General features: G+C 47.8%; 2 protein-coding genes across 2 annotated transcripts; both read right to left on the bottom strand.

Annotated features, from left to right (window-relative positions):
- Nucleotides 1-1,171: 1,171 nt before the first annotated feature.
- LOC102683603 (retinol dehydrogenase 8) lies at nucleotides 1,172-6,836 on the bottom strand. Its single transcript, XM_006634697.3, has 6 exons — nucleotides 6,658-6,836; nucleotides 5,399-5,560; nucleotides 4,418-4,597; nucleotides 4,071-4,164; nucleotides 2,764-2,947; nucleotides 1,172-2,296 (listed from the first exon to the last, which is right to left on the bottom strand). The coding sequence occupies exons 1-6, from the start codon at nucleotides 6,752-6,754 to the stop codon at nucleotides 2,063-2,065; spliced, it is 951 nt and encodes a 316-aa protein (XP_006634760.1). The 5' UTR covers nucleotides 6,755-6,836; the 3' UTR covers nucleotides 1,172-2,062.
- A 1,152-nt stretch (nucleotides 6,837-7,988) lies between these two features.
- LOC102686150 (gelsolin-like) lies at nucleotides 7,989-26,825 on the bottom strand. The gene is made up of 17 exons (XM_069193904.1): nucleotides 26,649-26,825; nucleotides 20,137-20,320; nucleotides 18,903-19,057; nucleotides 17,509-17,670; nucleotides 16,951-17,100; nucleotides 16,120-16,209; nucleotides 15,464-15,596; nucleotides 15,175-15,263; nucleotides 14,249-14,464; nucleotides 12,845-12,978; nucleotides 12,601-12,691; nucleotides 11,514-11,684; nucleotides 10,387-10,561; nucleotides 9,491-9,606; nucleotides 9,324-9,401; nucleotides 9,071-9,131; nucleotides 7,989-8,829 (listed from the first exon to the last, which is right to left on the bottom strand). The coding sequence occupies exons 2-17, from the start codon at nucleotides 20,315-20,317 to the stop codon at nucleotides 8,669-8,671; spliced, it is 2,163 nt and encodes a 720-aa protein (XP_069050005.1). The 5' UTR covers nucleotides 20,318-20,320; nucleotides 26,649-26,825; the 3' UTR covers nucleotides 7,989-8,668.
- Nucleotides 26,826-27,955: the final 1,130 nt, after the last annotated feature.

Below are 27,955 nucleotides of genomic sequence, written 5' to 3'. Positions count from 1 at the left end.
CCTCAGTTTTATTTTTAAATATAATATTAAATTTATATTTATACAACTTAGTCTAAAGTCTTTAGTCTTAGTCTTTTTATTGTTTTTACAGTGACTATGATCAGCACATTTTGCACACACCTATGTATTTATTTATTTTTATTTATCTTGTTTGTCTTTTGTTTTATAACTATTCTGATGTCTGTTTTGCTTGTCTTGGGCTGGACTGCTGTAACACATCAATTTCCCTACGGGATTAATAAAGTATTATCTATCTATCTAAAGCTGTTTCTATAAAAGCTGCTGGTGTGCTTTTGATAGGTGTCATGTTTCTTTTTTTCCAAAGTTTTCTTCACCATTTGCCAGAAAAAGTACACATGGGCTTTATCTTTAGGATAGACACATTTCTGGTTGATTTTCCATTGGCAAGTGAAGTTACAGAGTAAGATTTACCAGGTGTCCTGCTTGATTGTTGCAGATAAAATGGCTACATATACAGAAGATTTGTGTTTGTGTCACTTAGATCTTTCACTGTGTTGTGGGATTTAGTTTCAGTAAATCCCATTACCAGGCCATATGTTTCTAGAGCTGGGCTTTGATTTAATTACTCAACAGTCTTTACAGAAAGATTTTATGTTAAGTAACCTATTGCCTTATCAGGCAACATTGATTTATGTTATCATTTTATTCTAATTACAACGAAATACTAAAGATATACCATTGGTAAAATGGCAAAATGATGACATTTCATTTAAAGTACATCAATACCCCACTTTCAGAGGTAGAGCCCTTCTGATTTTAGTACTAGTGTATGACACTGATTGGTTATATTTTTCTCCAAATAGCGCTATTACTCAGAGTAACCAATTTCACGAACGCACTTCATTAAATGTTAATGTACTTCATGCAGGCAGTACACCCCTTTGACAAAAGACCTCAACTGCCAATTGACAATTGCATTTAACCTTAAGTGCATTCCAGGAGAAGACATACTGTACACTGGTCTCTGAATAATGTAGAGATGCATAGCTGTGAATTGGTTATTCTTATTTGGTGAGTTCCAGATGAAGAATGTGCTGTAGAAATTCAGTGGCTCTGAAGAGCTGCTTGTAAACGGAGTGTACACATGCTCTTCAGGGCTGCCTGTCAATAACAACTGAGAATAAAGAATTCAAACACAAGTGCAAAAACAGTGTGCCTCATTCATTACTGAGAACTGTCTTTTTACAGCTCTCTCAATCCTCATCCCCCACAACCAGCTGGGAGAAACGTATCACAGGTGCAAGGCTGGACACTCTTGGACTCTGACAACCTTTATTAACACTCCATTAACAGGAAGAGTTTCTCTAAATAGAACCACATCTCATCTCTATCCGTTTACACAGTTTAGGAAGCATATACAATTTGCATTTTGTTGTTTTATTGCATTGGAATGTAACCTTTTGTACCTGTTATCCATGGGGTTTTTTACTACGAGAACGAGACTCAGACTTTATGAACACCGTTCTGGTGCCTTTTCTCTAGGAGAGACGGAGAGCCCATTCAATGCTGCCCAACACTCCAAGTCCCTCTGCGCCAGTTCCTCTCATTCGACTGCCCTTGCTGGCAGAGTGGGTTATTACTGTAGGTGATAATATAACAACAGACAAGCAGAAGCGACAAACAGTGACCATTCAAGGCAGCACACCATTCACCATTCAACACCAAAAAACAGATGAAAGGGAAATGGCGTCAAGCACACACAGCACCAGACTGGACTGTACTTGTTTCAGACTCGATCTTCCACGCTCTCCAGCTCAGGCTATTAAAATACCTCTACAGAATGAAGCATTAGCGCGCCGAGGAAAAACTCAGGTTTGAAAATCAGTTGTTTTTTTTAAAGATGCACCACGCGGGCCTTTGCTCTAGACTCATCCACACGCTTGTCCCGCCTTCGGGGCGGGACAGCCCTGGACTCGAAGTCTCCTGAGCAGGCTTGCATCCTGGCGAGGGGGGGCTAGAGAGGCTGGGCGCGGGCGAGGCCGTCCTTCCGGAGAGCAGCTGCAGGGGGCGGCGGCGGCGGCGCAGGGGCATGCCCGCGGCTCTAGGACTGGGGCTTCCCCAGCGAGAAGCTCTTGCGACTCCTCCAGCGCAGCAGCTTGATGAAGTTCAGGCTGGCGTTGAAGACCTTGTCGTGCTCGAACACCATCTTGTAGAAGGTGTCGATGGGCAGGTCGCCACTGGGGTCGGCGTACTTGAGGGTGGTCATGGGCGTGTAGAGGGTGTTGGTCTGGTGGCGGAAGGGTGGGGTCCCTGCGTTGATGATCTTGAGCGTGTGCTGAGGAAGCAGATGTAAAAAGCTGAATCTTTATGAAAATTAAACAGGAAATACTTCAATTTATCATTTTGGTTCAGTTATATAAAATCAGAATAGGCAATAATTCATTTTCTGTTCTGTGAAACTCTTTGCTGATGGGCGATATGTTTCATGTCTGAAGAATAATGTTACTTTCCGAGAGGCTGTGTGATAGAAGGAAATCAGCAATATGCTGTGTTTACTGCCTGAACTACACATGCAACATCAGCAGCTGTTTGCCTTAAACACAGCTTTGTGGTATCATCCAGGCTACACGATGATCCATTATCATCGACTGCTCCTAGGTTTATATTTTTATTTAAAAAAAGCTTCAAAGTGCCAAATGAATAATTGTATATTTGACCCAGTGACCACAAATTACTGGAGCTGCACATGGCAAACAGAATACTGGAAGTCAGGAGCTTATTGTGCATGTCTCCGATCCCTACCTCTGCTATATCTTCTGGAGACTGGCCCAGGCTCTCGAAGATCTGTTTGTAGTTCTTCATGTAGATGTTGGTGAACATGTCTGCGGTCACTTTGTCCGCTTTGGTGAGGTCTGTCTTTAGGCCTTCCTCGTAAACTTTGCGCTCGAATTCTGTGATCACAGGGCCTGGTTCGATAAGGCTGATGCTGGAATTGAGAAAGTGGAAAGACAAGTGTATTTCTTTCACGCTCTCAGGCAGAAAAACACAGGAGCTGGCCAATGACATACTGAAGTAGTTCAAGTAGGGAGCTGTGTCAGGAACAAGTAAAGGTTTATTCCATGCTGAACAGCCAAAGTGGAGTTTTGGCTCCACAGCCAAAACATTATGTTTCTTTTCTTCTCTTTTCAGCATGGAATAAACCTTTACTTGTTCCAATGACATACTGTCTCATTTTAAAAGAAACGGTTATTGATCAATGCCAGTATGGTATCACGCAAAGGTTTATTCCATTCTGAAAGGTCAAGAAAAGAAACACTGTTTAGGCTTCGGAGCCTTCTTCTTTTCCTTTCCCTTTCCTTCCAGAAGAATGAACCTATTCCTCTGCAGCCCAGGCATGCTGACGCAGCTCCCTGCTCGGTTTACAGCGTGACCTTGTCCGTGATTAAATTCACCGCAGCTGTCTCCAGGATTTATTCTGCTTTCCTGTAGAACAGAAGAAATCCCCCCTGCTGTAATCACAGGAAAAATAATGATAAAGATCCGGGCATGGGTGTGTTCCTTGTCAATACTCCTGCTTTTACGTCTCTGTTTGCTGATTCAGTTCTGTTGTTGAAACAGATGGTCAGGACCATTCCAGAATGAGGAGATTTAGACCCCCAGAAGTTCATGCGCCACTGGAACAGTTTTCCAACAGGCTGTTTGCCTGGCAATAATGTAATATGTCACAGACCTTTTGGAGTTCTCTGAAATGTGTGCAGTTAAAGACAGAAATAATACAACAGGAAGAAAAGGGGTTAATGATCCAGCAACAAATGGAAAGTATGTTCCGCTGATCACTTACAAGAGGAAGCAAATGATACAGCAAAGAAAATTCTGCAGGAAGTGACTTGTTTTTTTTCCAACTTAACAGCAGAATAGGAAAATTCCAAGAGCAGACAGCATCAAAAGCCCGGTGCTTGGTCTGTTTAACAAATCTGATGCAGATTTCGAATACTTCTCTGCATCTTTTCAGTTGTTTATTTTTACTGTGTCTGGATTGCATTAGCTTCCATTCGTTTCGAAAAGGGGGTCTTAGTTGCCTCACATGTCAGTCCGTCGGAGGAACTTACTTCAGGTTAAACCTCAGGGCCTGAACAGCCAGACTCTCACAGAATCCCTCCACAGCAAATTTGGATGCAGCATAAATGTCGTTGAACAATATGCCTGTGAAAAGAAAATAGAAATAATTGAAGAATTCACATTAGCACTATTAGTACTATTAGTACAATCATGTGTTTCATGGTGTAACTGAGAGCTCAGCTGGAATGAAAACCAGGAGTGCAGGTCCCCAAGACCAGGCCTGGATGTTATAATGTATACGTGAATGGGCCACAAGCATTCTGGCCGTGTCTGCAGCTAGCCTGGATCACTCAGCATGCAGGTCAAAGGTCACCCGCTGGCTGCAGGCCCCCCCTACCTTGAATCCCCATCACACTGCTGATCACAACGATGTGGCCGCTCTTTCTCCTCTTCATGTCGGGCAGGATCTCCTGCAGGAGCCGTACCAGGCCAAAAAAGTTTGTGTCCATCACAGCCTTCATCTCCTCCATCGTCTGACACTCGATGGGCCCGATCAGACCCATCCCGGCGTTGCTGACTGCAGGATCACCAGAGAAGAGTGACACAGATGGTCTTCAAACCGCGTCCCGGATACAAGCACTCTGGCTGGGGTGTACGGGCAAGGTCATCTCAAGGCATCATGGGAACATGGTGAGAAATCGGCTCTTTTGACAAGGGCTCTGATGACATTTTTCAGAGAGAGTCTGCCGAAGACACATCTGTTCCAGACTGGTTATCTCCAAGATCTATCTCTTTACTGCACGTGTGATCCACAAAGTGGTTACTGTGGAATTACCAAATAGTTTCACACTGTTTTGAGTTAAATAGCCAGGAGATGAACAGCGACTGTAAAATGCCGACCCTTTAAAAGTCACATTCGCTGCCTTCTGACAGTCTGTGCAGTTTAACTGGTAATTTCACACAGCTGGCAACAGAAGGCAGCAGACTCTAAACAGAAGCTGTGATGTAATACAGAGCTCTAGCTGCATAAAAAGATGCATGTACTGTAAAACCCACATTCACACCTAATGGTAAGAAATATCGTAGGTATTATGATTAAGAAGCGTAGGAGTCTAGTCAGAGGCCTGTCAGAGGTGCTGTTCTATATTCAGAAATTCTATTTTATATTCTGAAGGGTCACAAGTTAAGTATTGCATGAAAACATAACCCTTCAGCCTTTTTATTTTTGAATTACTCAATGGAATATTTTTCCTGACTCCTGAGCCTTCGGACTAATGACCGTTGTGTGCAGACACCAGTGATTGATGAGCTCAGTGTCGACCCCCCCACCCCTCCCCAGGTCTCCAGTCCCTGTGTCAGGGAGCCGGCGGTCTCTCACCGAGAATGTCAATCCTCCGGTTGGGAATGCTGTCCACACAGGCCTTGATGGACTTCTCGTCACACACGTCCAGCTGCTTGATCTCCAGCGTCCTGCCCAACGTCTTCCCTGCGGCCTCTATCAGGTCGTCGGCTTTCTTGAGGTTCCTCATGGTGGCGTACACTGAGGAGGGGCAGGAGCAGGGTCAGGGTCTGCCTGAGCGTTGGGCTGCTGTTCCTCCCAGCTCCCACAGCAGCAGAAAGCTTCTTGGTCAGTCCTAATGCTCAGATCTCGCTCGTCACAGTTACAGCATTGTGAGGAGACATAGAAAACCCTTTACTGTAACCCTGATTAATTCGGGTTCTGTTCAATAAAAATCCTTTCCTTCCCCCTATTTTGCTGTTTGAAACCCATCTACTTTTCTGAAACATCGCCAAACAAAAAACTTTACTGCCTGAAAGCCTGCTTAATTGGATGAAATGAGGGGATGGCTAAGTCCAGTGCTTCACTTTAAACTTAACTTAGCCACCCTTTGAGCTATCTCATTGGCCCCTCTTGACACAATATAAATTACCACATGAATAAAAATTACCATGACAGAGGAAACATTTGGTATGTTGGAATACGACCAAACTCACTGCTCAAACCTCGGCTTTATGACATCATCTTGTGCACAGCTCGTTTTGGCAGAGGATAGACATACTGTAACAGCTGCAGTCCTCAGAGTCCGGAATCCAGCATGATTTCTATGTCTCTTTAAACCATCAACATTGTAACACTGCGGAGGGTTGAGTCAGGGCTCCAGTTACAGCTTCGAGAGTTGTATATGACTTAAGAGGACATACACAGCCCTGAACTATAACCCTGCTGCCTAGGGCTGGTTGTGCCCTTTAAAAGTGTAGAGTGTCAGACATGTAATCTGTCTTCCATCCAAATTCTGTCTTTGCTCATGAATAAAAAAACTAAGGCAAATTAGAGTGAACACAAAGGAAATAACTACGTGTTGACGGATCCCTGTCGCATCACGTCCTGGTTCTGGAGGTTCGGCGGGTGTCTGAAGGTGTTCAGTCCAGATGTGCTCTTATTGACCTGAGTCAGGGGCTCAACCGGACCTATTTAACGGCCTCCCCCAGACACTGGTGCTTTAAAGAGACCTAGCAAACCTGCAGACACTGCTGGCTCTCCAGGACCAGGGCTGGAGACCGCTGCGATCATGCCTTCTGCGGATCTCGACGGGTCTCCCCTTATTTCTCCACACCCCAGCAACCACCGCCACTTACCCATGAACCTCTTCTTCTCATCCTTGGCAATCCGGACGGCCAGGGCCAGGCCTATCCCTGAGGAGCAGCCCGTGATCAGCACCACTTTCTGCTCCATGTCTGGGCTCGGGCTTCCAGCTTCCAGCTAGACCGTGGGCGAAACAACACAGCCTCCTGCTGTCGCCAGAGCTTTATGTGCAGGAGCGCTGACTCAGCAGCAGCGAAAAACGCACACCTGTGCCCATTGTGGATTATAGGGATTGACTCCTGTCTCTTACACAAGCTCCAGATGGACACAGGGGCTTACAGTAATCATATTAGCAGCATGGACAGCACAGGAAGTGAGGATGTCCAGACAGATGGCTGTGCATCTTGCCTGCCAGTACAATATCATGTGTGCTGACAGTGTTGAGTGCCAGACTGGCCTTAAAGCAGGGACAGAGAGGAAAATGCTGAGCCGATTTCCCTGCGAACCCGAGAGAGGGACTGCAGGGCAACAGCTTCACCACTAGAGGGCACAATGCGGTGCTTCAGAACGGGCTCTTGTCTCATTCTGGAATGAAGTCACCTGACATAAATAGCTGTATAAAAGAGTGATTGTATGGCATACGGGTGGGTTGTGTGATTTACTTGGTGGGTTTATAGCTTCTCTGTTTGTCAGTAAACCAGTTCGGTAGGTGTTCTGCAGCTCTACTATTGTCAGTGTCAATAGCTGGATCAGCAGCCTGTGTTATTATTGGAACCTGAAGTGAAACTGTTCAACTCCTGTGCACCGTTGTCTCCGACGTCACTGGGCTGGAGCTTCAGTGTGAAGATCTGACACACGTTGCCCAGCAGGCTGGAAGCTGTGTCTTTGCACAGACGCTGGTACCTCAGGCAGGTGTTTTGTATCATTGTGATCCACACAGGTCTGTTTGTATCTGATGCTTTCTGAAGTGAGCAACGGGCACAAGGAACCCCTGTAAGCAGCGTCTCGCTGCCTTCAGCGCCCGCTGTCCTTGCTGTGGGTGACTGCTCGTGGTTTTGAAATGGCAGAAGGGAAGCCACTCTCATCTGCGGCCTTTCTAATGTTCTTGAAACGAGTATTGCCAGTCTTCACAAACACCTTTAACTCCAGCACACAGCCTGCTTTCATGCCTCATCTAACCACACATCACACGTGTTCTGAGAGATCGCAGTATTCCTTGCTGCACAGCGGGGCACCGAGATCTTCATGAATTCACCGGCACCAAGCAAGTCTGATGTGCAGCAATTATCCATGAACAATCCCTTCGAAATGTGCCTGTCTAAAATTATTCATGATACAACTAGATTGTAGTATTTGAACCTGACAAAAAAAGAACGCAAAACACTTCAAAAAGCCCACTGTTGTTTATTACAAACCAACCATGTTCTGTAGACACCAGAAACAGAATAAAACCAGAATTTTAAAATGTCATGCCAGCGAGTATCACTTAAGCCATCAGCAGCTCAGCTTAAGAGAGGCACCAGTAACACAAGCCTATGGCTTTGTAATCCCTGGAAGAGGAGAACGTTTTTTAGGTAACATCTGAAAACAAATCAATTCCTTCGAAATAAAACAAATAGAAGATGATGGTTTGAATGACTGTCTTGTTTCTGGGAACACGCCTGTGTTCCCCCAGTGCTGCGGGAATGTCTTACTGCCGAGTGTTTCCATATCTCACAACTGGCAAATACAGCTTATAGCTGCCAAGCAACAGCTGCTGTCACTTTTGGCACCTGGCTCTTGAGAATGATAGAAGGCATGAAAGAAGAGGAAGAAGCATGCGCTTAGAAAGGCAGCCCTGGAACTGACTCTCTCCAGTAAGAGGCCGTTTCCCCGGAAAAAGGACTCCGGTACGGCCCTGCTCAATAATATTTGCGGATGTGAGCAGACACGTCTGGATGTCCACCCCCACACTGAAAAGACGCTGCAGCCCCTGCCCAGGAAGGCGGAATGCGGATAGTGTGACCCAAAGGAGGCCCGCGAACTTGCGTGCGTGTGTGCGTGTGTGTGAGAGAGCTGACAGGTTTAGAAATGAGCCCTGATTCTGTCCAGGGGGTCTGTGTCCCACATGTTGGAATCCCAGGCCATGAACCAGCCAGTGAAGGTGGGCGGCTCGTGTCCCTGCTTGACGGTGGTAACTGGGATGCCGCGCCGTCCGGAGGGGTCTGAATCCACGTATTCCTTCGCTGTAAAAACAACGGAAAAATCTAATTTCCTGTACGCCCCAGCACATTCCCTTAGCATCCAAACAATTCTGCCCTGCGCGCCACGGAGAAGCCAAATACAGTAACAAAACGACGTCTCACGATGCACTTTAACTCAGACAGCGTTAGTGCGCAGGTCACCCCTCTGGAATGGAAGACGAGCCGCGTCCAGCAAAATCCATCTCCAGACATTTTAAGGCGTATTTGAACATTCTTGCTTTACCTATTTTGGGAGCGCCAGTCTTCTCCACGTCATTGGCTTCGTTCCCGATCCACAGGAAGATCTGAAACGCAGGAATAAAGCCCACTGTCACTCCGCCTCCTAACCCCCAGGGCTTCTTGCACCCGATAAGAAAACAGGATCGGAGGCGAGGTTGGGGCGATTCCTGCCTCGGCCTCTGTTGCACTGCAAGGCCCTTGATTATTTAAAAGAGGCGGAAAGGAAGCAGAAGTCGGGGGTCCAGCCATGCGCCCACCTGATCGCCAGCGTCCAGCAGCATGACGTCGTCGGTGGCCAGGTCGGCCTGGGTGAAATCTCCGGGCACCTCCTCCGCCTGGCAGGAGAGAGACGGAGCGTGTTGAAACACTGACCCCACCGCCGCCGCCTGCCCCCCGCCCCCGCCCCCCCAGCGTCTCTACTCACAACGAGGCGCCCAGTTTTGTTGGAACAGCCGAACAGGCGCGGTGGCGTCACGGCCTTCTGCAGGCTCCTAGAGGTCTGGTACTCCTTCTTGCCGCCCAGAGCCGCCCAGAATCCAGCTGTGCGAGAGGGAAACAGCTGGAATCAGAGGGTCGGTACACACAGACGAGGCAGCACCTGCCACTGACTGAACAGGCAGGGAAGGAGTGGGGTTTAAACAGCTAACCAACCTGCACACAAAGATGGGAGGAGTCTGTCTGACAGGTGAGAGGAGATATTAAACCACAAATCAGCCAAACACTCTTATCCTCTCTAGGTTTATAACCTAGCTTTGATCTCAGTACAGCAAAAACTTTGTGTCTATATTTTTACTGGATGTAATCCTAATATCTTAATGTCCTAAATGCGGTGTTTTCTGGTAGATGTTCATTTTCACTACAGAATTTCCAAATAAATTTTGAAGCAGAGCAGAAGAAAGATTTACGGATCCCTTGATTTCCGAATGTAATTTGTTCCTTGACAACTTTTTCCCAGGTGAAAATTGTGAAATGGAAAAGGGAATTCCCCTTACATGTAAAACCCTGAGGTTCAATAAACCCAAGTCTGGAGAACAGACAATGTAAAAATGTTAAGCACTGTGCTGTGGAGGTGCTTTTACGGGCCGTGTGAAAATACACATTTTGTTACGGCAAAACTTCATGAACCGGGGCGATCGCAGATCGAGGGGTGGATGTCCACGAAAATGTCTTACAGACTTCCTTCCTTCCAAATCTGTACTGCAGGAATTAAGGAGGCAGACGAGCGTCTCTTTCTACACCGTCGCAGAGTGACGGGAGCCGAGCGAGGCTGAAGGCCTGGCGCCCTCCTGAGACCCCCCTCCACGCCCGCGCCACACCCACCAGGCTCCTTGCCCTCCGACACCTCGCTGGCGCTGCCCTTCAGCATGGCCACCACATGCTTGGCGGCGGCCACTTCCTCCTCGGTGGCGCCAACCCCTCTCCACACGTAGGTGGCGTCGGGGGCCTTCAGCACGAACACGTCGTTGGTGTTGAGGGAGGAGGCGCAGGCTTTGACCTGTGGGGAGAACGGAGGTTGGGGTTCAGCCCCCCAAGACTCTCCCTGTGGACCCCTGGGATAAAGTGGCTCCCTAAAAAGTGCCTGTAAGGGTACCCCCGTTTTCAAATACATTAAAAGAGAGAGAGAGAGCAGCACGGCAGCACAGTGGTGAACATTGTGGGGGCCCTGGGTGCAGTTCTGGATCTGGGGTGCTCTCTGCATGGGGTTTGAATGATCTCCCCAGTCTCCTCCCACAGGCCAAAGGCAGGCTGGTGGGTTACCAGCTGCTGGTGAGAGTGTGTGTGTCTGTGTGCCCACACCAGGGTGTTCCCTGCCCTGCTGGTGAGAGTGTGTGTGTCTGTGTGTCCACACCAGGGTGTTCCCTGCCCTGCTGGTGAGAGTGTGTGTGTCTGTGTGTCCACACCAGGGTGTTCCCTGCCCTGCTGGTGAGAGGGTGTGTGTCTGTGTGTCCACACCAGGGTGTTCCCTGCCCTGCTGGTGAGAGTGTGTGTGTCTGTGTGTCCACACCAGGGTGTTCCCTGCCCTGCTGGTGAGAGTGTGTGTGTCTGTGTGTCCACACCAGGGTGTTCCCTGTCCTGCTGGTGAGAGTGTGTGTGTCTGTGTGTCCACACCAGGGTATTCCCTGCCTCGCGCCCGCTGCTTGCTGGGATAGGCTCCAGCTCCCCCCGTGACCCTAAGTTGGAAGAAGCTCTCAAAAGATGGCTGTGTTGGTTAAGACAGAGAATACATTATGTTCCACCTCAGTGCATTTCTATTTTCAGACCACGGGGGCTGAGTGTTTCTCCACGGTTACCGGGAGCAGCGCGGGGGGCCTGAGAAGACCCCTTCACCGCAGGGCGTCTGCACCGGTTACCTCAGCAGCCGGTTTCCTTAAAAAACTGCTCCACCGGCCCAGACGTGATCCGCACACCTGCCCTGCTTTGCCGCACCCGGGGGTGAAGGCACTTACTTCCACGGCGCGGGTGGCCTTGGTGGAGCTCTGCCTGATGTGGAAGAGGCGCTTGCCCGGGGCCGCGGTCTGCCCGCCCTTCCTGGAGGTGCCCCCGCTGTGGATGATGAGGGGCTTGCCCTTGAACAGGCTCAGGAGGTGGGCCGGCTCTTGGCCCTGCGTCACGCGCACCTGGGGGGGGACGAGAGGCACCGTCAGACGCGGCGATTCCGACCGCCGAAGGAGCTGCCTGCAGTCCGAGCACGGCGGTCTTAGGGGCAGCCAATCTGGTTCTTATCACCGCAGAGCTCTGCATCACATCGCAGGCCTGCACGCCAACGGAGCAGGCTTGTCTAGCTCTCTCCACGCCGCATGCAAAGCCGCCTGCGGCCCTCTGTGTCTGCCCGGTCCACTCTCTGCAAGAGGGGCGCAGGAGAACAAGCGGGTAGCCAGCTGGGTCACCTTTAAAGTGACACCGAATGGCATGAAAGGGTGCTCGTGCAGATCAGTTTCATGGCCTTTAGGTTATTTACTCTACTAAGGCTAAGACATAGAGGGTTATGATTTTGCTATAGTTTAGCATGAAAATCTTTGGGGTGTTTTTCCTGGTAGCAAACTGCACACTCCTATGCACAGCTGAGAAATCCATCCTTAATTCTTTCCCTCAGGGAAGATCAGGACCTTTTTACTATCTGCTAGCACACAGGACAAGAGTTCAATCCACTGTTACCGAAATATCTGTTTCACAATTTTTTTTACTGTCAATCCATAGACGTCTCTCACAAAAGCAGGTTGCCCCCTACTGGAAGACTAATTCCAGATGTTCCAAGAATACACTGTAATGCTTCTCTCTATTTTGGGACTTCAGAATCCAACCAGAGAAATAAAGCAAAGCCTCTGGAACATCAGGCAGAGGTCATCAGACAACGTCCGCACTAGCGAGCTGAACAGGGAAAGAGAGACCCATGCTAGCCAGGAGACCCGGCTGGGAATTCGAAGGGATTATTCCAAGACTCTGCCTCTGCCTGAGAAAAAGCAAAAAGGGAACCCCCGCAGGGATCTGAAGTCTCGCTGGGCCATACAGATAATTAACGCCGATGAGAGGCACCTGCACTGGTGATCCTCCCATGGAGTCATCAAGTTTCACTGTCAGGAAAGCAGACGCAGCCAGCTCATCCTGGGTGCTCTTCTGCCCCTGCCTGCGACAACACAACAACAACAAAAAAACACCCGAATTAGTCTAGTTAACAATTGCTACGTTATCGGCCTTTACATTAAACAGGCGCGTCAGCCAGCACTCGGTGATGTGTCTCGCGGGGACTGCAGATGGCCACCGGACTCGGCAGACCCACCAGGTGTAGATGATGTGCTGCTCCCTGCTGCCGGCCCTGTAGCTGTACAGGATGAGGTAACAGTCTCCCCCAAAGAACTGTCCGTAAGTGGAAGGGTCCACAGCAACCTTGTCACCGCCCTCAACGCGCCAGATCTGAAAAAACAAAACATCTAAATCCCAGAGGTGTGCACAGAGCGCACAGGTGAACAGAACACGCTCTGCTAGGAATTTACACTGTTTGGTTACACTGTTATGTTATTGTGTTACTGTCTATTGTCTTATCTTCTGTTCTATTAATATACTGCACCCGAGTGACTCATGAGCAACACTGCTCACTGTACTCTGCACCTGTGTACGTATAATGACAAATAAAGTTGAGTGGAATTGAATCAAAGGTGCCTGTCCAGGCAGCTCAGCGGAGGTTTGAATTGAGTTTGAGTTGGTGATGAAAAAGGCCATTTCCAGAGAACGAATGTGAACTCAGTCATTTACGAGCAGCTTTTATACTTTAGACCATCTTCATCAGTAACCATAAGTGTCAGTATTAGAGAAGCGTATGTTTTAGCACCAGTATATATTTAGGATTAACCTTTAGATTCTACAGATTACCACAGTACAAACGGTATTTCTGACAAAGCTCATCTTCGCCTTCCAGTTCTAAAATACTCTCTCTATAAACATTTCACACAACCTGCGTCTATATCTTTTGCTCAGCTTGTACAGAGTTGACCAAATTTAGACTGAAACCTTTCAAACTCACAGATCACAGCAGCAACATCTTTTTTTATAGCAAGGTGACCAAAATTCAAGACAAACATTCATGCCTTGATTTAATTCCACGCTTTTAACTACACATGCTAACATTTTGTCAACCTTTCCAACTGTCCATAAGATGCAAATGATGTGTCATCATAGTCTTTTTCATCCATAGACTCTTCCTCCTCAGTGTTTCCCATTCTGTACATGAATCTGATGATTTGACCACCTGCATGCAACACCCTGTTCTTGTGTACACTAAACATCAACTGCCAGGTGTCTGCCCAGTCTTGAATTTCACTTGCTGCTTCTATAGTACTTGCCAATTGTCCTCATTTGATATCTCCTGCAAACCTGACTACTGTACTAACCTTAACAGAATCAAGATGATTGATGTTAATTAAGAAGAGCACTGGTCCAAGTACAGATCCCTGTGGTACTCCCGTTCATCACAGCACCTCAAGACTGCAACCAGACAGGAAAGGTCTCCCTGATCTGGAACCCTACCACTGCTCTACCAATGGGCTGGGTCTACCAGCTCGGTGTGGTTCTTCAGATTCTGGTGTAGCCAGGCTCTCAGTCTCACCTGGACCTCTTTACCAGTGGGGCGCCTGCGCAGCCCGGTGTGGGTCTACAGATTCTGGTGCAGCCCGGCTCTCAGTCTCACCTGGACCTTGCCCGAGCCGTCGTCCACCATGCCGTGCTGGGCTGCCATGGCCTTGTTGGAGTGCAGTGTGGAAGCGTCGAAGGGGATCTGCTCCACCTTGGCGATCCGGCCAATTGTGTAGGCCTTGGACGGGCCCGTCGTCTCGTCCTTGTCCCTCCAGTCGGAGAAGAACTGCTTGAAGAGAGCGGTTTCGGCCCCCGACGGGATGACCTGGATCTGCAGGTGGCACACAGGAAGAGAGAGAGGGAACCTAGTCGCTCCAGTGCCAAGCAACACGCACACCGCATGCCTGTGCTCTCACAGCGGCGGGTGCTCAGACAAGCTGCAGACACTGTCTGAGCGGTCTCTGGCACGCCGGGAAATAAACGAAACTGATGATTGCTTGAAATGTCTTACTAACGTGATGCTGCATCACTTCATCCCTTGACAGCATTCCTGATTTTAGGCAGAAAGGGGACAATTTGAAAGACACTACAGTAATTGACATAGACAGTGTATCTCTAGACTGTGGGAGGAATCCCAAATGTATGAGAGGAGTATATGCAAGAAAGAAAATAACCTATGCAAAGGATTGTGGGAGCCTGGAACAAGGTACACAGCCGTGCTTTAAGGCCAAAACCCAGACTTTGTTCTAGAAAGAGCTGGATGTGATCCTAAGACCGGCAAGTTAACACAAGCAGAACTCTTCCTGTCTGTACATTTCTTATGTTTTTCTCTTATACAGTAACTTCTAGCAGAAAAACCATTCCACAGAAAAAACATTAAATAAACTGGCTTGGTGTTTAGTAAACCATGCTGATGAAAGTGTGAATCAAAATAAAATTAAAAGCAACTGCTATGAAAGTAGCTTTTCTGTTGTTTTTTAAAACTCTTTGAGCCTGCATGTGAAAGGTTTGAAGTTCTTCTCAGTCTCATTATCGCTGTACCTGTGTTTTGGAGGAATAATTTTTGTCCTTGATGAACTGCTCGGCTGTCTTCATTGCTGCTTTGCGTTCACCAGTGTTGGCATTCGATCCTGAAATATTTGAGACAGAAAAAAAATAATGATTAGCTTAGGAATTATAATTAAATTCCACCCATAACCACAGTGAGTTTAGTTTACACCTAAAACAAGTTTAACAGCAAGAAATATGCAGCTGCAGAAATCTGTAGTATGTTTAGCAGGTCACATCACTTTACTGATCTAATGTTTCAAAAAAGTGAGAACTACTACACCTTTCCACAAGAAGAGTTTGTTGTCCACTCCATTGTCCAGGATGTAGCACTCATCAGGGGACAGCATGGCCTGCTTGAAGGGACTAGATTGAGCCACAAGGGATGTCTTCATTGACCCAGTAGCATCTGAGACCTGTCCCGGCAGAAGAAAAGAGCTCACATGCACAGAAACACACAGGGGGGGTTTCAACACGCTTCACACTGTGTTTATGTCCTGAGCGCCCCAATAACAGGGAACAGTTCTCATTCTGCACATTTAATAGGGAACTCACTTTGAAATTAAAAGTTTTAATTTCATAGTTTCTCCTGTGCAAATGGAACAGACGTCTGACCGCTTTCTTCAGCTTCAAGTCACGGTTCACCCCAGAGCTGGAGTAAATATTGCTTCCATTTTCCACCTGAATATTGCTGTGTATGGCCATTTTGGCATGTCTGCCAGGGATACATTTTCTACGAAACCCCAAAGCGTGGAATGACTTTTGTTCAGTTTTATAGAAGGTTTAACAACGTCTTGGTGCAAAACATTCAAAAGCATCTTTTTCAATTACTCTCCCAATCATCTCACAGGCTTCTGTTGGCGAAATGTACTGTATCTCATGCTTCTTACAAGCTCGGGCAGTTACTGGATATCTTAACGAATTGACTGGGCTGGTCACCATGTAAAGACTGCCTTTTTTCTTGTTGGCAGTCTCCACAGCCTCGTCATCAGGGCCTCCCGGTGGGATCGCAGGCTTCGCACCCAGAACCTGGGAAATGAAACAAACAAACATGTGTCACAGGAATGCAGCTCCACCACTCTGTACCCTGATCCCGTCAGATCTCAGAACCTAGGCTGGACACGATCAGTACTAGGACAGGAGACACCTTGGGAGAACCAGCCTGCTGTAAGTGGTGCTGGTGGACCAGAAAGGGGGACACTCTTTCCTTTCAACCAGTATTTCCAAATCGGTGCCTCGGTACAGATGACTGCAAGCACCACGCAGCAGAAAGTGCCATTCTTGAGATAAGATCTTAAGCTGAGCTCCAAACTATCTGGCTACGTTGCACAAGCAGGGCTGTTAACCCCCAGATCACTGACTAAATCTCACGCTGGGTTGGCTTCATCTGGCCTGCCTACCTAAAGTTCCCCATAATTCATCTGGTGAAATAAATTAAATAAACACTTCCGAGCCTAACACGCTGTGCAGCGGAGCTGCTGGTGCAGAATAGCTGCCGCCGGTCACCCAGGTGGGGCTGTATTCAATAGCAGTAGATGAGTGGGTCCCCTCCTGTAAGATATTTGCAGAAGGAAAGTATTCTGCAAATACCGACAGCATGGAGAACGGGGAGCAGGGGTTCTCTAATTGTGAGCGAGCACTGGCCTAAAGAGAAGAACGGAGGAGCAGGCAGTGGGGTCAGACTGAGTCCTAATGAGCACCGCGGTCGCGCAGTGATGAAGTGGGGTGCATCTCCAGGCCGCGCCGCGAAAGCACAGCGCTCCCACTCACGGCGATAATCTCCTGGGGCTCGGCGTCTTCCTCGACCATGGTGATCTTGGCGCGGCCGTTCCTCTCGTTGTTGCGGATGTCGATCGCCACCTGGGAGGCCTTCAGCCGCTCGAAGCGGTTGCACTCGCTGCCGCACCACTGGTAGATGTCCTGCAGGGGGGCGAGACGCCGGCGGTCAGGGAGGCGTCTGCAGCGGCAGCTGTGGGGCCGCCGGTGACCCCGCCGCACATCTGGCCCTACTTGAATTGGTACCGTTAAGCCAAAGCCCGTCCGTAGGGCTGGGGAGTCATGGGTCATCTCCACCCAGACGGACCAGCTGCAGCAGCAGGAGCTACACACGCCGTTTACTGAAAGTTCTGCAGAGTTTCAGCTCAGAAAACAACAGCCTCAAGTTGTCAACAGCCAGGATACAGAACATAACAGAGGCCCAGCTGTAGGTCAGCACATGTAGAGCACTGGGGAAAAAAATCTCCCTGTTCTGCTCGTGCAATCAAACACTTCAGCCGAGCCGACCTGCGTCAGGAGGAAAGCAGGGACAGGGCTGCCCGCGGAGCTCACCTTGCCCAGGTCGATGATGAAGCAGTCTCCCTTGTTGAAGCTGCCCCAGGACAAGTCCACCTCGGTGGCCCTGATGATCCGGCGCCCCTTGATGTGCAGCAGCCTCTTCACGTTGGCGTCGTTGGTCACCACGTGCTTGAACCCCGAGGCCACGCCACCAATCTGGAACCAGGCAGAGGGGGGTCAAAGGTCTTTCCACCACATGAGCTTGGGGCAGGAGCTCAACCAGAACTACACGCTGCAGTGCCTACAGTGGGTCTGATTCACACCCTTACTGTTCATGAAAAACCTTTAAACCCTTAAATCCTGCTGATTACTAAGCACTACATTTTTTATGGGAGCTCATAGCTGTCCTCTATGCTGTACTACATTATATGTACTCTATATAATAATTAATAATAATTGCTTACACTTATATAGCGCTTTTCTGGACACTCCACTCAAAGCGCTTTACAGGTAATGGGGACTCCCCTCCACCACCACCAATGTGCAATATCATATAGAGTATGATATATTCTATATGATATTCATCACCCTACAGTGCCATTAGTCTCGTTTGGAGCTACCACGTTAATTTTGGAATAAGCAAAATCCTGACTTTTGAAATGTGTTGGTCCTTTTCTTTGAGACAGATTACAAAGTCTCCACAAAGGGCACCTGGTTTCTCGCGAAACGACTCTCTCGCCACAAAAGACGCTCAGCACAAGTCCGATAAGAGAAAAACAGGATCCAGATCAAACACTCCGTTTGAATTGAGCAAAAACACTGATCAGTGCAAATGACAGTCTTTCAGTTTTTTCCCTCCTGACTAATGAGGAACAGTGGACGTCAAGAAACCAGTCCAGCATATGAAACAGTCCTGTAACATATTCCAATGGCAGTCACAAGTATGCTTTCCAATTGCTTTTGTGTTTCTGAAACTAGACAGCTTCTCTTGTGCCCCTGTAGTGACACACAGTACATAGTTAAACGACGGAGAATTTCGGGCTCTAATTCAGTCATTTTAAGTCCAAGTTCAGGAACAGCATGTTGTCTGATTATTGAATGTGTCTAAAGTTTTTTTCAGCGTTAAATCCTTTTATCTATTTTATTCCTTATTCTAAAAGGACGTTTCAATACCCTTTTTTGAAAAGGTTAAAATAACAAAGTGGAACAAGAATAATAAAGGGGTCTGTGATTCACAAGTGGCATAAGGATATGAAAGCAGAACAAACAGAAGGGAAATGTAGTTCACTATGATGAAAATCTAAAGTCCTTCTTAGAAATACTTTAATACTCCGATCTCCCAGTGACTGCTCCGATTGAAAGTGACCCTTATCCCTCATTCCCAGAATGCCAGAGCTGTTCCTGCCGGGGGGGGGGGGGTGGGGAGTGGGGGGGCTGCCTGCGCTCACCTTGTACTTGATCCCCGATTTGAAGTAGCCCAGGAAGGTGAGCGACTCGTTGCCCTGGACCTCGCGGAACTGCACGGGGCCGCCGCCCAGGTGGTCGTCCAGCTGGGTGGCGAAGATGGCCGCAGCACCGCTCTCGTCCTGGGAGCACTCGTTTCCTGCGGGGACACGAACGAATCAGACCCTGGACGAGGCCCGTCAATTAAAAGCCACACCCCGATTCTGCTCCTGCTGGGTTCAAAAAGCACAGGGGTTATGCTGATCACATGGAACAAAGCTACCTTTGTTGGTGAAGTATGCACTTCTCTGACATGTGCGCTCGTATCAACTGCCTTCACTGAGGTTAAATAGCTCTTAGCCTCCCTCCCGACACTCCTGAGGAGAGAGGACCTGCCCCCTGTCTGCTCAGGAAACAGCACTCCACTCCCGAAGATACTATCTCTTTAAGCCTTCTAAAACACTACTGCACCCGAAAAGCTTAAAACATCTGCTTTCAATATGTCTGTGGTTGCCGCCCAGCTTCTTTTTTTGGCCGTTTTGGAGAAAGGTTTTGATCTAGATCCAGCAGCTGAAGAGCGTCTTTTTTAATGGCAAAGTAATATGGAAGTGAAGTGTAACATTTAGAATGCAAAGCTGTTCTTTTAGTTCTTCTACAGACTCCCCAGAAGAGTCTCAGCTCTCTCTTTTTGTGCATTTGTGACAGATATCCTAACAAACATTCTAATAGTGCTGGAAACCTTCTGTCAAATGGGAAAAGATTGAGAGTCGCAGTTCACTAGAGGAACGGAACTTTCTTCAGCTGTTGTGCCCCAAACACATGCTCTCTAGAGTTCATGTTGTGGGCCAGTAGGAGGCACTCTAACGAGTACAATCTCAATGTCAAAGTCATGAAAGATTTCTACCAAATTAATGCTGGGAAGTAAGAACAAGCCCCCCCAGCTCCCAAATCAAAATGCTTGACCTTCCAAGCATGAAAAAGAGGATTTAATGAATTGGGACCCTGGTGTCTCTTGTTCTAAGGAGCACTTATATAAAAAAAAAACTTACTCATAAGCCATTTCGATTGACCTTGCAGGCGTTTTCACTTGCCAAGACTGTTCTACTTTCTTCTCTTTTTTTTGCACCCTCACAAAAATAAACCACGGTCAGAAGCAAACCACTTCCCTTGTGCAGGAGACAGGAAACAAACGTAATCTCCGAGTCTGCGCGTGCGTGGACAGAGCCGACGCCCACTCACCCAGCCACATGTGGATGTTGTAGGAGGGGGCGGCCGTGGTTTGCAGGACGATGTAGGAGTCGCCTGTGAAGAAGCTGCCGTGGAGAGGCTTGGGGACAGGCTTCAGGTCCATGTTCTCAATCCTCCAGATCTGCAGGCCGGGCTGCTTCCCAGCACTCTCGAACTCTTTGTGGGACACCATGGTCTGGAAGGACAGGACAAGCGGCGTTATCCCAAACCAGACACCCAGACACCCTGTCCCGGGAGGCTTGGTCTGAAAGACTGCTTAGAGCACGTCTAGGGCTTCATTGAGTGAAGAAAAAAACGAATAGTAACTAGAACAGTAACTGGCCTGAAGCCGGACGACAGACTAAAGGAAGAGCCCTTTTAAAAGCCGGAGGGTGAGTAAAGGGAGGAATCTGGTTCTGCAGATTCTCCTGCAAACTCCCCGCAGGTCAGTCTGCGAGTTCCCTTGACCGAGGCCCGGGGTACGTCGCCGACACCCATGCCAGGAAACACAGGAGTGACTCGCGGTTCCCCCGGAGCCTCACTTTGCGTCTGAAGCGGCTCCTCTCCCTTCGGCACAGAAGAATACTACTCACAGGGCAGGACAGACAGCGCAGTGTCCTCCTCCACGCCCTCCCACCTGTACAGCTCTTCCCCAGCCCAAAGGACCTACAGGAGGGGACCCCCCCCCACTGAAGAGCACGTAAACCACAGAGACACGTGTTGACATTTTCATCCTCCACATGCTGGGAATGCACCCTGCCATCAAAATACTTGGGGTTTGTCCTGGCAAGGAAACGGCCTCAATTTATTACACAGGCAGGAAGCCAGGCAGGAGATCTGGAGAGCTTCCTAAGAGAAGCAGAACACATAGAAAACATACGTTACTGTAGCGACGCGACCGTGAGCGTCTCTGGGTAAGATAAACCAAAAGGACACTTCTCCTGATTGCGTCTTCCTATAAAAATACTCCCATTCCACTGCACTGGAGTCACCATTGGCAGCAGTTAGGATTAGGAGCTGCAGAAGGTCTTCGGAAATCATAACGTTGCAGCTGTTGTGCCTTTGGGCAGCACAGTGGTGCAGTGGTTAACACTGCCCTGGGCTCAGCACCTGGGCTCCTATCCACATGGAGCTTGCATGCTCCGTGTTCGTGTGGGTTTCCTCACACAGCTCAAAGACATACCGGGAGGTTAACTGGCTTTTGGTCAAACTGGCCCTGGTGTGAGTGTGTTTACCTGTGTGTGTCCTGCCCTGCCCTGCGCCTGTTGCTTGCCTGCTACCCTTCTCACACCTAAAGAAGGCTCTACAACCTAATGATAAATTTATTTTCTATTTCTTCCTACCTTTAAGTGTTAGAATTAAATCCTACTTGCTCCTCTGCATCATCGCACACTGACACAGCTCACCCCTCAGACCACCTCCTTAATTATTAACATGAAACGCACTAATGGAGTTCTAATACAGTGACATAAAATAGCCTCTAATCGGTTAATTGTCAACAATATAAAGGCAATGCAGATATTTGATTTAATGTTCATATCTTGTTCTGTATTTATAGAGTATCATATCCAAACCTAAAGAGTTAATGCTTTTAATACCATAAAACACAATTCTGTGTAATTACTATAATACGTAATCATTATCGAACAGAGGGGAACACAAACACATTTGTGGTTTTATCAGCGTTAGAGGGCCATCCTTCATCGTGGTTGTTATATGGCTGTAAGAAACTGGATTTCTGTATTTGGGTCAGCAGAACCTGACAATGCATGTCGCCACACTGAGTGAACAGACAAGTGCACAGTGATCAAGTCATTATCAACGACCCTTCCTCCTGGCTGGAGAATAACTGAGCCACATTCTTACAGCAGTGGGACAGGCCTGAGCACAACTGTGCAGAACTCTGTGATATTGGCAGCTTTCCTATGTCTGTTCTTGGACAAAATCACTGGCCTATTTAAAACATACAAACATAAGTTCAGCTCACTTGAGTTTTCCCCCTTTACTATGACTGTTGTATTTTTAAAATCAAGATACATTTGGTCCAACAGAAGAAAACGAAATGTTCATTTCTATATCTGGCAGGGACAGGAAATGTATTTGAGATGGCACTGACGGTGGCGTGTTTCTTATCCTGCTTCATTCTTTTCATATCAACATGAAAAAAAACATCAGACAAAGTCTTGATAAGATACAGAGCAGTCAGAGGTGCGGTAGTTCTTTCTGAGCAAAGCTGTTTGGAGCCACAGCGCCCCATTTTCTGAAACCAAAACAGGTACGTGTGATACAGATACACTTGAGCTGTGGCCAAGGGGAAAAAAAAGATTTTACTTCATTTGACAAAACCATTATAGCGACATGACGTATTTGCTTCTATGCAAATGTACTATTCTAAGCACAGAAGGAAGAAAAACACTGAATTCCTCCCCCACACAAGGTCTGTGCTGTGTTTTATTGCTTTACAGCTACAGAGAGCAGGCAAGCAAGCACTCTGATTTGTGGAGCACTTGTAGCTCTAAACACTTACTGGAACAAGTTCAGAGAATTCCCACTCTGTAATTAATTGACAGCCTTTGTACACTCCCTGCACTCAAGAAGGCTGTTAGTCTGTGACCAGCATTTATCATGTTTTTGTTCAATCGAAACAACAGAAACACAAGGGTTTAAACCACAGCCCAGTGTTGTTTCAGCAATTTTCTTGAGCAACAGGAGTTGGAGTAACAACCATGATGTCACACCTGCTGTTTTTATTGTCCAACAGACAACAGCAGCTGAAGTAACACGTCTTGGTTACAGCTCAGGTTGGGCAACCGTGACTTTACAGTGATAAGCAGCCAGGAACCTAAACCTTAACAGAACACTGCTGACCTACATTAAAACTGCAATCTCACCACGTGTTTGGAACACTACAGTGTCAGACCTTCCAAATGTAATTCCGCTATCGCCTGCGTCATGCCAAATGTCACTAACTTGGGAACAAACTCATAACCCGATCAGCAAAGACATCGTTTTGGCTTAATTTCTATTTGAAGCCGAGTGAAAGGGGGGTGTGAGGAACCCCAGGTCTGCGCGGTTCTGGCAGTTGGCGCCTGGGCGGACTGGCGCCTGGGGCACACCCTCTCCTGCTGCTGACGAGCACGAAACCCGCTGTGCCAGACCGATGCTTCCTTCCCGCCGCCTGAACACCCCCGGGAGTGCTGGGGGTGACACGGCCCGGTTTCACACCCTGAGACGGGCTTCCGCTGCCCTGGAAGGGGCCGCAAGGGCTTGTGGGAGCACAAGAAACAGCCGGACGAGACCAGTCCGCTCCAAGCAACCAAACGAGCTGGATGTCTGTAACTGCTCTGCTGTTCTGGTAAGACTGCAGATCGGGGACTAATCTGTAGAACAATATGTCCACACGTTCACTTCACAAAGCTGTGCACTGCAGATCTCTACTGGCTGTGGGTGAGCTGCTCTCTAATTTGGACTCTTCTGTCGTAACTGCAGGCTGTGCTCTAGGTGCCCCTTGCCCTTTCGTGGGGGCTGGTTTCCCAGGCTGCCTCTCTGATGTGTACCTTATTTTAGCACAGATTATGGGTTCCCAGGCTTCTTCATTGATTATCACGAAGCTCCTTTAATCCACCCTGCTCCGAAGAAAACCACATGCTTGGGGTTGTCAGACAAGGGAACCTGATCAGCCCAGCCTCTTCTACAGGGGAGGGGGGAAAGAGAGATGAAGAGGAGAACTTGGCGCACATTATCTGTGTCCCATATCCTGACCGGAGAAGGCGTCATGTAGAATTTTGCCGGGATTACCTTACCTGCCACGAACCTTCATTCACCTGCCCTCAGGAGTTAGATCATTGCTCAAGGCAGAACAAATATATCTTTCATGGCGTATCTTAAAATTAAGCCATCCGTCAGGCTTAAACAGGGCAAACGGCCTGCTGCTCATATATTTTCGTAAAAGCAAATGACGAGAATCTTAGAGACGCAGGACTTGGCCACCAGTGCAGCTGTAACTGAGCGCTGCAGCGCGGGGAACAGGAGATCTGCACTGAGCACAGAGGGCGTTTCACGGATGTGTAAAAAGGATTTCAAGTGACCACATTCCTGTAGGTGCTCCCAGTCTTACAACATGCACAGAAATCCAGAATCCATGTGTTCCCTGTAATTACAGCAGCCCTCTTGCTTGAAGAACACAACCGTCAGCAAACACAGCTAATTATCGTCTCTCTAGCTTCTCCCTGTGGTCTCCTCTCATCTGCCACCCCCTGGGCCTGTTAAAACACGCTGCGGCCTCCGAGTTTCACAAAATAATATCTAGGGAGTTGCTCGCTGTAAAACACACCTGGCAGCTGCCTTTTACCTCCGAGCTGTACCTCAGCTGTACCTGCCTTTGGCACCTCCTCAGGGTGTCAAACCAGTGCAGGAAGACCGGGTCGATTCCGTCTGGCCACACCCTTGATAAAGACCCACAAACTGGGAGGTTTCCAACACAGCGAATGAGTACCGAGCTCACAGAACGATGAGGAGCACCCAGGTTCGTCAGGTGATCTAAGAGACACCTCTGCTACGAAGAAACGATTCCACTCTAAAGCTCATAAACGCAAAGGGTTTCACATTCCCATCTGCTTGAGAGTTTTCTAGACTCTCCAGGTCTTTTTGTTTTCAGAGAACTATATCCACCTGAGGACCTGTCAGATGTTGGTCACCATGTGAAAGCCATTCCACGTAATACAGACATTACATTTCGACATCCCCAGTGCACTTTCGCTGAAGCACTGCAACAGTCCAGTTCTCCCACAGTCCAGTACTAACGCCCAGCTGCGAATCCACTTCCACTTGCAGGGCCAGTATTTACGCTTCTCCTGTTGCAATGCTGAAGCTGAACAGAAAGGGGAGGAGTCTTTAACGCTCGGATTTCCAAATTGCTCACTGAGAGCAAGTTTTATTGAAACAACATGCGAAGTCAGGAAATGCCGCCGAGTCACTAAATGGTTTTCACTATTGTGTCGAGTTTAGTTAAAAAACAACACCATGACTGCGAGCCACAGAGAAAACAAAACTGCACGGAATTGGCCAAGCAGCAAGACAGCCGACAGGAGTCCCAGAGCCTGCTCGTCTGCACAGGCTCGGGCACCGCAGCTCCGAGGGGCGAACCAGCTCTCGGCCTCTGCCAACAAAAACCGCTTTTGTATAGAAATGGGGAAACCCGTCCCGAAGCACTTAAGCTCTCTCTGATATGATACAACACTTGAAAAAAGCACAATTATAACCTTAAAAGGTGGTTATTCCGTTCATACGGAATAAAATCACCCCTAGCTCGCATCTTCAGGCGGATTAAATATGCCGTAAACTCATAGAAACAGAGAAACCTCAAAGGCAAGAGTTTGTTTTTTAATTCGGACACACTCTACAATTATTTCAATTCACTTCCAATGCTAAATCTGCGAACCCGTTACGTTTACAGTGCTTTACAAAGCATTTGGCATGTTCTTGGTTATTTGTTTGCCCCACTTTTAACTTGGACACTTGTAAATCTCAGCGTCCGACTCAGAAACCCCGTGCAGCGCTGCTCCAGCTACGAGAGTCTCGAAGTCGGGAGGGGTCTTCTGCCGCGCCCGGCTGATGGGATTCCCGGATCACATCCCAGACACCGAGAAGTCAAGAGGCGACGAAGTAATATTACAATGCTGCTGGTTTAAATATTAAACAACTTTGGTATTAAATGGGGGGAGGGGTATTCTCTAGTTTCACCACTGATGCAGAAATAAGAAAATGGAATATTTGCAAAAATATTTCACAGTGCTGTCCTCGTTTACACTTTTTTAACCTTTATCGCATCGTTAAGTGCCGAGGATACAGGCAATGTAGCTAAAAGTTACTATAAAAAATGCACGCAAATTTTGCAAAAGGTTTAACTTGCTTCAGGCCATGGAATCTTCAAAACGTTGGTCACTAGGGCAATACTCACTGCTGACCAGTACACGAGATCGAGATGTGTTTTTTTTTGTTACAAAATATGGAAATGTACGCGGTCTGCATAGCCACCAGGTCTTCTAAATCTTGTCCCCAAAAAAAAACAAGATCCTGCAGTAGCTGCAGACGGTGAACTCACAGCGGAGATCTCGGTCAACACCTTAGAAATGAGACGGGGCTGGAGAAACCGGGACTGCACAGTGTCTCCGCGTCCACCCCCCCGGAGCAGGAGAGCAGAAGAGCAGAAAACAACTCCCTCACATCTGGATGTGACAGCGGAGCTGGAATCTTGCTGCGCACACGAACCGTGTCAAAGTTTTTGAACTTTTAAGTCTTCGTGAACGCAGCTGTTAAGCGCCACTGCGTGCAATTTTAACAGCCCCGAAATGATCTGCTTGGACAATTCATATTATTTCTCCGTTGTGCGTGTCTTGGAAACAACCCGCAGGGGGCTGGGGTTACATCACAGATTAACGAAAACAAAAAGCAACAAAGAACAAACAACCATCTCACTGATAAAATTATTTCTTATTTCCACCTTTGCAACCACCGGTACTTACAGCACTTCTGTTGATGGGACTGCTTTGCGAGGCGGGTGCTGTGACTGAGGCGAAGTCAGACTGCGCTGATTAGTCACTGGGTCGAGGTTTATACTGTAGCTGTGCTTCAACACCACTGCCCTATGATTGGTCCAGGATCAGGAAACAAGGAAGGTTTTCTTAAACAGATTCGCTTTGCTTCAGGATCCACTAACGTCTACGAGGCTGTTTCCTGGGGATTTAATGCTGGTATAAACTGTGCAATTCTAGATGTTGCTACAAAATTGCTACAGTTTGCTCGTGCACTGTATTGCAACACGGCACCTCGTTTTCATTTATAAACATCCCAAAAGAATTTGCGACCTCATGCGTAAAGTTACATGAATACAAATGCGTTTTTACTTTGAGCATAACGCCGAAATTAATGCAAAGCACATGCTGCACAGTTCCAGTGAGCTCAAGGCGCATTCGAGTCGAGAAAGTGTAGCACACAGAAGAAGGTCACGAAACGTGTTTTAATAATACACAGACTGGCAGTGGAGCTGGACGCCTAATCGGTATTTATTGTCATCTAACCATTTTCACCTTTCCACCGGGAGAAAAGTCCCGAGAAACTGGTGCCTAACTCGGTAGGCACAGGCCGTAAATGGGTCTGCAACCTGGATTAGATACCAGTCCATCGCTTGGCGCAGACCCGGGGTGACGTCAGGGCGGCGCATTTTAAAACTGGGGGATTAAACCGGATCAACCGGGGGGGAACCAAGCAGACCCAGAGAGAACATGCGAACTCCATGTCGCTTCGGGTAGGAGTCGGAGTCCGTATTCAAGAGCTGTGTAAAGACAAAACGCTGTATTTTTTTAAAAGGGTGGAAAACCCTTCAAGCGCGTTTTCCTCACAGTAGTAAACTGAATTTCGTTAACTGCAGTGCGTCATAGATCCCTTATTGATCTTTTTCTCCTATAACTGTTGGTGAGCAAGTATAGTACTGCCTCATATACAGGTTAACTGCTGGTGTGTACAGTATAATAAGCATCTGGGTACGATGCAGCTGTGCTTTTTATCATGGATAAATGCACAATTCTTACGCGGTTCTAGAGACAATTTGCTGATGTTGCTTCCACACCCACACAAATATAATTTAGATCTTTAATTTAAAAACTTGTGCATTTTATTCCAGCACAATAAATAAATGCCGTGTCAGATCCCTTTAAGAAAACCTTTTTCATGCCCCGTTTTTGGTCACAGTGAAGGTTTTCACAAAATTGCTTTGAGACGTTGCCTGGGCAGCATGAGTGTGATATACAGCCTCTTGCGAGCATTATGACAT

This window comes from Lepisosteus oculatus, chromosome 9, assembly GCF_040954835.1.
Source record: "Lepisosteus oculatus isolate fLepOcu1 chromosome 9, fLepOcu1.hap2, whole genome shotgun sequence".
NCBI lineage: Eukaryota > Metazoa > Chordata > Actinopteri > Semionotiformes > Lepisosteidae > Lepisosteus > Lepisosteus oculatus.
Note: the sequence above shows the minus strand (reverse complement) of the source record. Positions and strands in the feature narration are given on the sequence as shown.